General features: G+C 49.3%; 1 protein-coding gene across 1 annotated transcript in view; it reads right to left on the bottom strand.

Moving 5' to 3' along the window:
- Positions 1-14,456, bottom strand: part of chd7 (chromodomain helicase DNA binding protein 7) — a gene marked incomplete at both ends in the record, with an annotated part of 64,210 nt that extends 49,754 nt beyond the window's left edge. Inside the window, 3 exon segments of the mRNA XM_080010509.1 lie at positions 3,547-4,058; positions 11,535-11,830; positions 12,980-14,456. Of these exon segments, the coding sequence (XP_079866635.1) occupies positions 3,547-4,058; positions 11,535-11,830; positions 12,980-14,456 (2,285 nt within the window).
- Positions 14,457-15,061: the final 605 nt, after the last annotated feature.

The following is a 15,061-nucleotide window of genomic DNA, read 5'->3' as shown; positions in this document are numbered from 1 at the left end:
ATTCCCGTCTATTAATGCGCCAACGTCTGGAACTTCATTGCGCGGAGCTGGAGACGATGAAAACCAGTGTCTGTCGCAGGGTCATTCGACCCGGGACTGAAACCCAGCTGATACCTTTCCCACTGATAAATGCTGGAGGTTGGTGGCTGTTTTTGGCATGGTGGGAAAGGAGTATAAAAGACATGTGCAGGGTCTGATTGGCATTTTTAAGGAAAATAATTAAATTTAAGAATATAAAGAAGGGTCGCGGTAGAGAGTGGACGCGTTTCAGGTTTTCGTCTCTGCAGCCGAGCGACAAAAATACTTTTTTTTTTTGGTATTTGTAGGAAATAAATATTCGTAAAACCCACCGTTTGCGCTTTAATTTGAGCCCGGCTCCGCCCATACTTTACGGCAATGTTAGCGCCCCCTTCCCCACGTGCTTCCGTTCGCAGCCGTACGGCATTTTCCCGGAAATGATACGAGGCCGAGAGCGGGGGAAATTTACTGAGCAACTTTTAGCCAGTCATCCACGCCGGATCCTTTTCCCACGTGACACCAGGACAGAACATTTCCAGGAGGTTCACGTCATTCAGTGCAGGGGGGAAAGGGACTAGAGAGCAAAGAGAGAGTGTGAGGGGTGGAGGGGATGAGGGGGGTAATGTATAAAATATAAGAAAAAGTGGGAGAAGGAGGAGGAGGAGGGGGTCAAGGTGAAAAGAGACAAGTGAGGTGACTGGACGAGCTCTCACACACACACACACACCAATAAGTTTCATGCCTTCATCTTCGGAACCCTCGACACGATTTCATGTTTTATATAATTTTGTGAAAACAAATCAGTGACTAACTAATGAAAACGAATCTTCATCACCTCCGATATCACTGCCGAAAAGACCGAAAAGTGTATTATTGTAAACGGTACTCCTACTGGTGAGAGGGAGGGAGAAGACAGTGGAAAACAAACAAAGGAAGGAGGGAGAGATGGGTTTTTACACAGCGAAAGAAAGAAATAGATACAGAGAGTGAGGATGGGGGGGCAGGCGGGGTGAAGAGGGGATGAAAGGAAAAACTTCTTCAGGAAGGAAGAAAAAAGAAAAGAGGAAAAAAAAGACAAAAGGCGAGCGGGTGAAAAAAGTTGGGAGTGGGGAAGGAGGGAGGAAACAAAACAAAGTAGAATAAAAGCCGCTAGTTGAGCCGTGGCAGCGGTCCACCATTTTAGAAGAGCAGTGACGGCCGGCAGCCATTATTATGCTAAATTAACCTGCAAGCCGCCATGCAAGATGGAGGAGGACTGACAACACAACAGCTAGTTTACCAACACACACCTCCTCTGCCTGTGTACCCACACGCAACAGAGGACCGAGCATATGTCTCTCTCACACACACACACACACACACACACACACACACACACACACACACACACACACACACACACACACACACACACACACACACACATACACATACACATACACATACACATACACACACACACACACACACACACACACACAGTCTTAGGGGCCCGGTAGTGGTCAGCAGCACGACCCTCATCATCATTAGACGCCATTTTATGCCACAAAGATTACTGCTGCCCCTTCCCCCAACACACACACACACACACACACACACACACACACACACACACACACACACACACACACACACACACACACACACACACACCCCTCCTCCACTCTCCACCGGTCTGCACGCACACACACCTCCCCCAGAGCTGACCCCTACATGCCGGCGGGGCCCCTCCTTCTTCCTGGGGATAAAAGAGGCAGAGGAAGAAGGGAGGGATGGGGTGGAGAGAGAGAGAGAGAAAGAGAGAGAGAGAGAGAGAGCAAACGATGGGGGTGAGGGGAAGCTGTCCTCTGACATTCCTCAATGGGATCAAGTTTCCACCTCCACAATGAAACCAGCGCTCAGTCACAACGAGGCTGGGTCTCTCTCTCTCTCTCCCCCTTCAGTCTCTCCTTCCTCCATCCCTCTGATCCCAGACAGAGAGGAGGGTGCACACGTGTCACACAGAGAGGGTATAGAGAGAGTGAGCAAAAGAGATAGCTGGCATGCTTTAAAGTGAGAATAGTAAAGAAAAAAAAAATCCAGTTTTGACAAAGTGACTGGAATGGCCAAGATAAAGGAATAATGAGCGAGACAGAAAGTACAGCTTCATCACACGAGAGCTAGACTAGTAGGTTAGTAGTCAATATAAGGTAGGTTGGATACACCACTGTAGATTGGTAGTTTAACCCTGGCCCTTGGTTATTTGGAGCCCTTTTTCCACTGGACAAAAAACACCTGCTAACATCTGGCTTTTGTCTTCAGTGGGAAAGGTTGCAGGATTCATTCGCGGGACAAGTGACTCACTAGTCACAGGTATTTATCGGCTCCAGCTCCGGTCGGCAGTGATGGAAACATGACACCGGGGTAGACATGCTATTTTTGCCCCTTTTCCGGTACGATGCGACGCTTGTTGACGTAATGTAAAACCAGGATGCTTGAGGGGGATTACCGGCGATTAATTAGCCATTGCAGCGTTACCGCGCGAGCGGGCGCAGAGCTGTGCGCCATGCGAGGTCGGATGGAGAGACCGGCGCTGACACCCCCAGCTCTCTGCCCACTGTGGGCTGCGCTCCACGATGGGGCAGCTGCTACTTCACCTGCGCCAAGTCATTCCCTGTGTGCGCGCCTGGAGACTCCTAGTACATATTAAAGAATATTAAAAAAATAAAATTAAAAAAATATTGAAAAATGTTTTTTGTTTTTTTTAACCCCCGATCACACCACAAATGTGACACCCGGACAGATTGCCGCTTTCCCAGCGCATTCGTGATGTAAAAAAAAAAAAAAAAACACATACACATACACATGCTTATTTTGATGGAAAATATGTGTAGTAGTAAAGGACGAAGGGTGTGACTCCATGCTTGATTGAGCTCTGTGATCACCCTCCACCAACCACCCGGTCCATCCCTGTTGCATTGGGATGTTGCACAGCTCAGAGGTCATGACCCCAGCTGTTCCCCCTGGACGGCCACGTGAGTGATCTGAGTATTGTATCATGAGAATCCATGTGTTCCTCCATTTGAACAGACATACTCGTTTTTCTGCCGCTTTCAGAAGACGCAGTCTGCTGCTGTAACTTAATTCTACAAATTACTTCAAAAAATACCAACCAGTGACCAATTACCACCAAGCTGCAAATTTCTGGTATTGTAAAGGAACTATACATAACCTAATATACTAACGACACATAACTTAAATAAAGCTATTATTTTTATTATTATAATAATGACCTGGTTTTCCTATATAACCTTTAAACACAGCATAGGTACGAGGTGGTTCCCAGAAGGTTTACAGGAAGTAGGGCTACCAGGGGGTACCGGGTCCCAAGGGCCCCTCACTGGACTTATCCAAACTGACCAGCTGGACGGTTCTTGAATTTAAACGATTATGAGGGGATATTCTCATTTTAAAAAGGTCAAGTGGATGTAACATCTTTTAAATGATGGCCAATCAGTGTGTGGTGCAACTGAGCCGCAGGGGCCCTACCTGGTCTTCTTGGGCGTCTTGCTCTTGGGCGTGGAGCTCTTGGCCTTCTTCTCCTTGGGCTCCTTGGGTTCTTTGGGGGTCTTGGGTGTTTTGGGGGTCTTGGGCGTCTTGGGGGCCTTGGGCTCTTTGGGCTCCTTAGCCTCCGTCTTCTCCTTTGGTTTCTTCTTGCGTTTCTTCTTCTCCTCCGCTGGCGGAGTCGTCAACAACGAAGAAGTGCCCTCCGCCGCGACACCCGTCACCTGCCCGTCCGCCTCACCGACGGAGTCAGGCTTCCCGTCCACCTGTCCGTCCATCCCGCCTCCCTGCGACTGCACTTTGCCCGTCTTCCTCCCATTCTGAGCGACCTCCTGCTCCAGGCCCTCCGCCACATTGGCTTTCTTACTCTTCTTCTTCTTTTTTGGCTTGGTCTCCCGGTCGCCGGACTGCTCTGTGCCGACGGGCTGGCCGGCAGCGACAGCGGGCCTATCAGGCGCTGTCGTCAAGACCTCGCCCGGTAGTTCCGACGGGGAATGCTGGATAGAGAATGTGACAGGAGAGAGATCCAAAAGTTAGATTAAAAACAAAACACATTTCCTGCAACTCACTAAATGTCAATATATTTACCTTCCTGACATATTAGAAGAACTTTAAAACTTTAAAAACAGTCCTACCCTATAATTTTTTTATAAACTTATCTGTAATATCGATGCTTTGTTCGCAAGTTATCATTTCAACCATTTTCTACTTAAATTAACTACCTTCTTTGTAATTAATGAATCAAAAAATTAATTCCTTATGAGACTGAACTTGTTCGATGCAATACTTTTATGAGGTACCACTGATGGCTAACTCTAAGGTTGGCAGCAATTTTCTTCACGTAAAAATGTAAATATCCATATCCAACATATTTGGCTAAGGATATAAGATATTTCTGACCAAACACTTTGATGTTGATATTGCATTCTGTGAAAACACTAGCAATGTAATGATTAAACTAAAATCCAGTCTGGTCACAAAATCGATGTTCTATCCAGCGTCCATCTCTCCGCTCATCACCGACCCCCATCCCTCCGTTTCCCTCCTGGCTCTTCGATGAGAAACTGGCTGCCACCTCCCCTCTCCTCCCACTGCCCTCCTCCTCTCCCCCCAGAAGGCTCGCTCTATGACAGGAAACTGGCTACCAGCTGTTAGGAGCCTCTCCAGCCCCTCTCCCTTTCTCCCCTTCTCCAGCTGCCTCTGCTCCCTCCCTCCCTCTCCTTCTCCCATCCCTCTGCTCAATCTCTCCATCCATCCATCCATCCATCCACTGCTTCCCCCACTACCCTTCTCTCTCTCCCTCCCTCTCCAGCTGCTCAGGGTCCCAGTAGCAGATGGGAAATCAGGCATCATGACACCAATAAATTATCTCCATACTTCAAAACGTGCAGCGAGTGAGGAACAGTGTGTGCGCGTGTGCGTAATGTGCGTAGCTTGTTTAGAAGCATACCCATATGTGTGTGTGTGTGTGCATGTGTGAATGTGTGCGCGATCATCAAGCGGCTCTCCTCGGTGCACGCATGAAGTCAAACACACACGCACAAGCTTGTTTGGTCAAACTTCACACACAAAGACGCCGACAAAAATAAATAAATAAAAAATAAACACCCCGAACGAAACGCAAACACGGAGCGGGAGCGAGTGAGAGAGACATCGAGCGAGAAAGAGACGCCGAATGAAAGAATGCAGCAGAGTTTGTGTTCACCGGTGTCGGGTCCACCTGCTCTTAGCATGCTAATGCAGGGTCGTCCATTTTCACACACACACACACAAAACAACTGCAAGGTCACACATTGTGCACACGCCCAAGCAGAAACGCGCCGACACCTGCTGACGCAGACGTAAACCGAGCCGCGCCGAGACACTCCGGGTCGGATCGCGGTGGTTTGAAAGCGTGCGCGCGTCCAAGACTACGCAGCGAGAAACGGGGGAGAATTAAAGTAAAGGGTAAAAAGCACGGCACGAAAGAGGGGCGGAAGAGTGGGAAGGCAAACGGGGAAGAAGAAGGGAGACAGAAAAGGGAAAGAATGATATGCAAGGGCAACAGATATTCTGTCCTCCTGCCAAGCCTCTCCAGATAATCAATCACATGAATGACAATGGCGGTGCACACACACATACACACCACACAAACACACTATTCTTTCAGCACACATGTACGCATTGTGGTCCCGAGTCGGGTGGAGAGGGGGAGGTGTAGCGTATTGTGGCTGGTGACTGAACTGACCAGCAGCGTGCTCCACAGCGTGCTAGTCCTGCAATTCTGAGTTTCAGCAGTTAGCTCCATGGAACAGTCATGCAGCTCATGTGACACATGGTGCTCTAGCAGCACGTCAATATTTTATGACATATATATATATATTTTTTTTTTTTTTTTTTTTTTTTTTATAAATCAAAGTTATTCTTTATTGCAGTGGTTCTCCACATGGGGCCAGGAGGGGGGGGGGTGTCATCACCATAATTATTACTAGTTGAATCACCATTATTTTATTCAAATGGTGAAAGCAAGATTAGAAAATGAAACATACTGAGTGTTTGGATCCTTGATCCTCATCTCCCTTAGTAGAGAGACACTTAATCACATCTAACAACGAAAACCTCATGAAACCGGGCTCCCGGAGAGAATGAAGATCAAATTGATAGACATTGATGTGAAAAAGGCTGAGAATCAATGGGGAATCTGTGAACGAGATGTACGCTAAAATCAACGCCATTAAAACTCAACCACGTGTTCATTTGGATATAATTCCACAGCCAATGAATTATTTGTCGTGGTAATTTGGAGATTTTGGTTCGACGAAAACCCTGTAACTGGAATAAGGATAAACTCGACTTTAACATCTGATGTCATTCCTTAAAAGCACCGGTAGGACTGGGGGTGGCCTCAGTGAAGTCTGCACCACAGGACAAACACAGGAAGAGCACACACACACACACACACACACACACACACACACACACACACACACACACACACACACACACACACACACACACACACACACACACACACACACACACACAGAATGGCTAATGTGACAGGCTGAGAGGAGCCGAATGGTGTCGGGTTTCATCTCTCGCAGGAAACTGGTTTGGGGGGGCGGGGGAGGGGGGCAGTGTGAGGAAGGGGAAAAAAAAAAAAAAAAAAGAACAAAAAGAGCGGTAACCCCCCATCCCTCAGCACCACCCCAACCCCCACCCCAATTCTGGTCAGACTGAGCATCCACCCTCTACTCTCAACGCTCAAGTAGGAATCTCGCCCTTTGATGTTGTGCTGCCTCCCTCTATCCGCTGCGCCATCCGAGGTAAAACCGGTGAAGCATCAGTTCACTGCAGGGTGTCTGGGCGGAGAGACCCCCACACACACACACACACACTAAAAAAAAAAACAACCTGCGACTGTAAATGCACCACCCATGCAATTATTTCACATGCAAGCATCAGACATGAGAGGAAAGGGGGTCAACTGAAAAGGCGCGCGCCCGCGCGTGTGTGTGTGTGTAGAGCATGTTGCAATTCTCAGACACCTACGCAGTCTGAGACGTCAATAAGGTCAATAAACAATGTTTTCTCATCAATATGCTGAAACGGGGGCTGGGCTATAAATCAATATTATCGCTTATCGCCTTGTGGTGTCGTCATATCGGCATAACATTATAATATAACACGGATCAGCAGTGTGTCCTCAAGATTAATGATGATAGGACGCAACCCAAAAATTTCTCACACACGAGGTTTGACGCACGCGACGGAATAAAAACCGGAGTCTCCATTCGATTTACTGTAGAAGAGCCGGTACAGAATTCGGGCGTCACGTAAGCACTGAGGTAGTTCTGGTGTGTCGGGGCAGAAACGGTGACGTACATCAATAATGCATAAAACTCCCTCTGAATATAGTTATAATGAATTCTTCCATATCATCCGCCTGTGCTACAGTCTGACACACACACACACACACACACACACACACACACACACACACACACACACACACACACACACACACACACACACACACACACACACACACACACACACACACACACACACACACACCTTTCATCAAGACTTGAAATTGTTCAAATTTCCATAGACAAATAAGGGTGTGTTTAGCGTCAGAAATCCACTTCCAAGAGGCTGCAGAGCCACAGCTGGCTGGTTGTACAGCGCGGCAATGAAAGGACGTATAGCTGAGGAGGGTGGGGAGTGGGGGCGGTTATATGTCAACTAGAGCGCTGCATGCAACACATGCAGCGTGTGTGTGGTGTGTGTGTGTGTGTGTGTGTGTGTGTGAGAATGTATATGCGATGCAGGATAAAGGTCACAGAGCAACACTATCAGAGCTGTGACCTTGAGCTGCCGACAGAGGCATGCACGTGTGTGTGTGTGTGTGTGTGTGTGTGTGTGTGTGTGTGTGTGTGTGTGTGTGTGTGTGTGTGTGTGTGTGTGTGTGTGTGTGTGTGTGTGTGTGTGTGTGTGCGCGCGCGCGCGTATAATAACCATGCTTAGAGAACAGATGGAGCTTAGAACACTAGACGTACACAGTCATCATGACTGGACTGGCAGGCACAGTGTGTATCGGTGGGGGAGGGGGGCAATATAGAGGTAGTTGTCTTTTATTAAAACCAGTGAAACACAGTCAACCTCGACAGTACCTAGTGTATGTGGCTTCTAACCCCAAACAACCACTTCTATCAAGTAGGGCTGGGTGGGTGCTGGGCAGGATGCCACGATTGTATTCAACATAGGTTAATTCAGATATCGCCGAGATGGCTCACCATACGATTCCACATCAATATATTGACATTTTAAACCGAATGAGAATTGCTCCCGTCTCTTCAGTGTATCATCATACAAAAATCGAATATCCCAAAAATTTAATATTTAAATTCATTTGTGAAGTGTGGTGGTATTTAATCTCAACGGAAAGTGGTTATAAAGTATCAATATTAAAATTTTGAAATTTGAAAGTACAATTTTGACGAGTATGGGTTTATCTTTATTTAGGGATTAACCGATTAATCAGCCGTACATCGGTATCGGCCGATATTCGCCTTGTTGACTGCCATCTGCCTTTGGCAAATATGATGACATTCAGCGATGGCAGTGGCCGATGTTTATCCAGTGTTTCCCACATGCCGGAACTGACTGTCGTTGGTTACTCCTCTATAATGCGCTCTTCTTAGAAAATACTTCCAAATGACTCTGGTGTAACAAAATATGTCAACAGAAGTAAATCAACCAAGTGAAGTAATAATTCCTTAAATCACGCAACTACAAATATGGTGAGGAAACTGTGTCGTTCCGCCATTAAAACACCACCGACTACCCTGGCCCATTAAAGAAGAAACAACAAGAGGAGAGCGCAGCACGTTTTTAGCACGAGCAGCTAAACCCTGCTGGTGTGTCAACAGGAGGTACGGAACCCAGGAAGGACAAAAAGGGTTAAATCAAAGCTTGGACTACAGAAACTGCAGAGGGACAAAACAGGGGAAAAGTGCAATGACTTTGAAATTGGAATAACGAAGCCAAAGGAAGGACTAAACAGGCTTCTTCAGGCCGTCTACTGTAAACATCATTACCAGTAGTTTTTAGCCATGTAAATATCACTTCTACATATGATCCCATGGACACACTAAACAACTTTCAGAGCGGTCGGATCACTGTGCTGTTCACGCTACACAACTTTCTGTCTCGTGATGGGGAATCTCGCGGTCGTGGTCGTTTCACACTTCACGACTGATCGGTGACAGGGGGTCACACATCACGTCTTTTAACAGGAGGAATGCCAGACGAGTCCCCAAACTAAGATTTGTCATGAAAACACACGCGAGAAGTGACCCCGGAAATGACGCGGTACCATGCGCGGGGACAGGATTATTTGTTTTTCATTCCATTCTTGATTGCTTTAAAATTCTGCTTTTATTTGGGGTTATTTTACAGAGAAATGTATCAAAAAGCTAGAGAAGAACAGTAAAAAAGGTTTGTTGTGTGTTTCAGGCTGCTGCTCCATTACACTGCCCTCCCTCCTCCTTGACCCCCCGTCATTGGCTGTAGCTCGTCGCGTCACGACCAGATATTAGACCTGCTTGATATTTCGCCGAGCAGCCCAATCGCGTTGTGAGCAGTCCACACCACGCGTTCGTCGCTCTCAGGAGCAAGGTATTATTGTCTTCCGATCTGCGGCTTTGCTCGGCGATCACCGAAAAACCCGTCTATGAATGGAAAATCTGGCCAGAGAGACTTAGTCGGAACTATAATTAACACACGTCTAAGGTACATTGGCTCCTACACAACACAAAGACTTAACTTGGGCCCAGGTATATTAACCAATTTTAGCATTTCTTATTTTTATTTATCTTTTTTATCCGTCTGAGAGAACGTTGCCATCCGCGATCGATTAAAGTAAACGCGGACACGTCTCTCTGCAACACTCCGAGTAGGAAGTGACGCTTCGTTCATTGGATCTCAGAAAACTGTAAGTGATGCTGCGTTCAGGGGAACTCTGAAACGTTGGCATCGGCACCGGCCAAACCGTTATTTTAAACATCGTATCCGCCCAGAATCTCACAATCTGTGCATCCTGAATCTTTTCATTTTAACCGAGCCCTGAGAGCCCCTATCCAAACACACCATAGTGGCCATAGGAGCACTCTGTTGTGTCTATAGTGGGCGACGGGAGGGGGTGGGGCTCAGCCCCTCTGGCGAGACCGAGGAAGAAGCATCAAGCGCACCCCGCCGCAGGGCTCACCAGCCAACCTGGCATCTAGGTCAGTAGCGCTGGATAAATTAACTGTGACGGCTGAAATGTCAGCCACAAAACGGTCTCATCCGCACGAGGCAGGGGCGGGTGGATGGATGGATGGGGGAGGGGTGGCGGATGAGAAGAAGAGGAGGAGTGAATGAGGGACGACAGATAGAAAGCTGGATCTGTGTGTGTGTGTGGGGCCACAGGGCTGCTATTGTGTGTGTGAATGGGTCAGTGGAGAAAGGGGGCTTTGAGCAACAAAACAAGCTAATGGACGCCGGGGGGACGTGACGCAAGCACGCACAGTGTGTCATTAGGGGCTGCTAACCTTCACTTCTCATAAGCGCCCTGCACCCTTCCCTCCTTCTCCATCTCTAAGCATCAGAGACTCACTTTTCAACATTTCCTTTCCACCTTTTTTTTTTTTTGTTTACCCATTGCTACTACCGTCAACCCCTCGACACACGTTTCCTCGTTTGTCAGCTTGTCTATCTGCCCGTCTATCTTTTGTGCCCCTCTCTCTCTCTCGCTCTCAACCTGTCCCTCTCCATCCTTCTGCCTCTCTTCCTGTCTGTGTGTCTGTCCAAGTATGTACGGCTGCACACCATTAGCCAACATTTGACACCCCCCCCAACCAGACAAGGAAACCAGAGGAAGGGAGGGAGGAAGAGAGCGGAAGGAGAGGAGACAGGGAGGGACAGGAAGGGTCGTTTCCCCCTCAACACAAGTGGGAGAGAGAGAGACCAAGTAAAAGAGGGAGAGAGAGAGCGAGCGAGAGAGATTATGACGGTGGCGCCTGCATGTGTGTTTCAGGATATGCAGCTCACAGGAAACAAACAGCTGTAAAGAATCTGCGCACAGAATGCAAAGCACACGTGCACAATCCCCCAGTGAAATGCAGTTACCCAAACACACCACGGCGTTTTCAAATGTCATGTGCACACACACACACACACACACACACACACACACACACACACACACACACACACACACACACACACACACACACACACACACACACACACACACACACACACACACACACACACACACACACACACCACCCCCCATGGCCAACACACATTTCCCCACCCACATGAAAAATAAACTTGCACACAGGATACCCACACACATGAAAACAACAGTCTCACACATGAAACACACAGAAACACACCCAGATCTGCCGCCGCATAAAAGCAATCATGACTTTCTTTTGACTCACCTGTACGTGAGGCACTTTCTGTGGGGTGAGGGGGGGCGAGGAGAGGGGATGGGGCCCCGAGGCCTGGGGGCCAATGGGGGCCCAGGGGTGGGGGGACGTGCTCTGCAGGTGGTGGTGGGGCATGTGTGTGTGAGCTGTGGCGCCCTGATTCGGGGGCGGGACTCCGTGCTGACTGATGGCGGGCCCCGGGAAGCCGTGGGGAGCGGGTTGCATCAACTGTCCGCCACGGGACGCCTGCTGCTGGGCCAAAAGCAAGCGCTGGTCACCCCCCTGGCTCGCCGGAGGCTCATGAGGCCCTGGGAGCAAAGACACAACAGGGGGGCATCAGTGTGCACAGAGGGGGAGAAAAAGTCTGTACAGTACAGATCATCATCTACATACACGGCCCGACACTTGACTTTTAGAAGTGGCTGCCAAGTTGACAACAATGCATCAGCTTTTGGTTGCCAAGACAAAATGGTTGCCGAATTGTAATCGCTTTATAATCGCGTACACTGTATTGTAATTTTCAGTGTAAGAAATAAGAAAGTCATGTCAAGAATGGGGAAATCTAAATGTAAAAGATTTTTTTGTCATATTTAACATGCTTTTTTAATATTTGCCTTGTTTAAAGCTTTACTTGTTTTAACACTCCAATATTGATATCTTGACTGAAATCTTAACTTGTCTCATTTCTTTTATGGCCAGAATCTGATTGCCCTGGGAAAGAGTTATTGTCGAGGCCTTGTAATGCAATGTAGGGTGGCACGATAAATCAGATGTTGCAACTTGTTATTAGATCAATTTTCAGAGGTACCGCATTTGTAGTTAAGATATCGTCGCATTATGCTACCACTCAGTTTTATACCGGTTACCGTTCAAAATTTTTCTTTTGATACATAACAGTTGAGGGAGCTTTGAATAATGGTCTGCTTTAGTATTTTCACCATGGGACTGAAAAACAACAACCGAAACAGTTATACATATTGACAGTGTGACATTCCAAATGATTGATTGCTCCACATTGCCTCGACGGTAGGTAGTTACTTCTATATTAACTGATAATTGAGTAATTTATAACTGTGTAATAACTGAGTAATTTACACAGACGCAACATCCCTTGCATGCCCCAAAAAATACATAAAATTATCGCCCAGAACAAGAACTGAGGCAAAAGAAGGCGACTGAGCCTCTATCCTGTGCTACATAAAAAGCACAAGATCACAATGTTATGGTGGCAGTCACGCGATTACCAAGCTTCCAATTCTTCATCTAAACCAATTTAACAGTTGTTTATCAGCGAAAAGCTTACAGATGTCATCTAAAAAGAGTCCATCGGCATAGAAGACCACAGGCCAATAAAGAAAAGATTCTTCTTTCACGGTATATCATCGTCTTCATTCTTAATTATTGTGGAGAAACCTACATCCATCGGGTCATCTTTAATAACATCTGTGTGTTCTCACCTTGCTGTGGCTGGTGCTGGGGTCGAATGGGGGCCATCTGGGGCCCACGCTGCTGCCCCATGGCTTGGTACATCTGTCCCGCACCGGGCGGTAAATTGTGGGGTTGCTGGTGTTGGGGATGCGGCTGGGGGGCAGAGAGGGGGGCTTGGGGGTTCCTCTGCAGCTGGGGCACCATGGGATTTGGAGGGGACTGTAGTGGGGCGTACCCAGAAACATCTGGGGGTCCGGCTAGTCCAGCACTGGGCGGTCGGCCCTGCTGCGGAGGAGGAGTCGGGTTCCCCAAACCGCGCATTGGCGACATGGAAGAAGGGGAAGGGTACGATCCCTGAGCTGGAGGGGCTAGGTGAGGCTGAGGCTGCCCTTGAGGCTGCGGGAGATTCTGAGGGTGTTGGGAGTGGTTTTGGGGGTGCATAGGCTGGCCCTGCTGCCCAGCCTGCTGCTGTACCTGGGCAGGGTGGGGCTGGTGCTGAGGACCAGGGGGGTAGCGCTGCGCCTGTGGCCCTGCAGCAGGGCCTGATCCCTGGGTATACCTCTGGCCCAGCTGCCCGGGCCCCATGGCCGGGCTGGCGTTAGCGCTGACATTAGCTCCGGTGCTCTGGCCCATGGCGGAGCCCAACCCCTGGCCCATCGCCCCATATTGGGCTTGATAACCAGGGTACTGCCCCGCCCCAAACCCGGCCATACCCTGGTGGTGCTGGTGAGGGTGCTGCTGCTGTCGGGAGGGAGAGTGGGGGTATCTCTGCGTGTGGCCCATGTTGGGGTAGCCCTGCTGCTGGGGCTGTGGCTGTGGCTGGGGGTGTCTCATCTGCGTGCCCCCCATCCCGACATGGCCCATATAGTGAGCCGGGTCCTGAGCAGGGGGGGGCACCATGGTCTGAGGAGGGTAGTGTTGGTTCATGCGGCCTGCGTTTGATGCAGAGTTTGGGCCTTGCATCCCGCCGTAGTCTGCCCTTGGAATCTGGTAGGCTCCCATCTGGCTGGGCCCGCCCGCCGGCTGTGTGGGAGGCTGCTGATAGGCCGATCTGCTTTGCTGCTGTTGCTGCTGCTGCTGCTGCTGCTGGGCCCAAACCCTGCCCCCTCCCCCTCCGGCCCCGGCGTCTCCCGGGTATCCATGGTAGCGGGCAGCCATGCCATTCATGGCTGTGTTGACGTTGGGCAGCCCTTGGCTGGGGCCATTCTGGGTCATCATCCGTCCCCCTGGCCCAGCAGGCTGGTCGTAGCCCGTGTAAGGGCCGTGGTCGTAGAGCTGCCCCAGTTTGGGCTGCCCAGGGTTGGCCGTGCTGCCATGCATCATGCCCTGGTGGTAGCCCCCGGTCGCCTGGTGCTCGTGGCCCAAGGAGGGGTTGTTTGACTGGGCCAGCGGGTTGGGCTGCCCTGGGGCAGCCTGCTGTGGAAAGCAGTCCCCCAGGCCGTCTAAACCATCGGAGAACAGCCCCGCGTCATCCCCAAACAAGCTCATCATCCCCGGGTCCGCCATGGCTGGGTGGAGGGCCCGCAGATCGAGGGACTGGATGGAGGGAGGTGTGCTGTGTGGTGTGGAGCTAAGCTTCTAGCTGCTTATCTGAAGCCTGCTACTCCATGGTCCTCAAAGTTCCTACAGAGAAGATGAAGGGCCAGGCGAGAAAGAGATCAAAGAGAGAGGGGGAGAAAGAGAAGCCACATTATTATTGGTGGTAATTTCCCCTAACCCCCACCACCCCCACAAGCCAAGAATTGCTTAAAAGTGGCGCATGTTCAGAAAGTAAATCAGTTGTAACCGCCGCCCCCCCCCGCCACACACACACACACACACACACACACACACACCTCCCCCACCTCCGTTTCCATTTTACTACCAACAAAAGAATTTCTTTCTTTTCCAGCACACAGTCATTGAGTGTGAGTGTGTGTTAGAACAAAGGACCCAGCAGATGCAACTCTGTTTGAACAGCAGCAGCTGCTAAACAGCCAGTCAGATACAGTCAGCAAACCAGTCGGCCAACCAACTGACCATCTAAACAGCTGTTAAATTAGTTCTGATGAAGTATAAGAAAGCTTCTTCATGGAACGACAAGCAGCCAGATACAGCCAGACATACTAAGC

The sequence above is a fragment of the Zeus faber genome, assembly GCF_960531495.2.
Source record: "Zeus faber genome assembly, chromosome: 12".
NCBI lineage: Eukaryota > Metazoa > Chordata > Actinopteri > Zeiformes > Zeidae > Zeus > Zeus faber.
The sequence above is the reverse complement of the archived record's forward strand: the minus strand, read 5'-3'. Positions and strand labels throughout refer to the sequence as shown.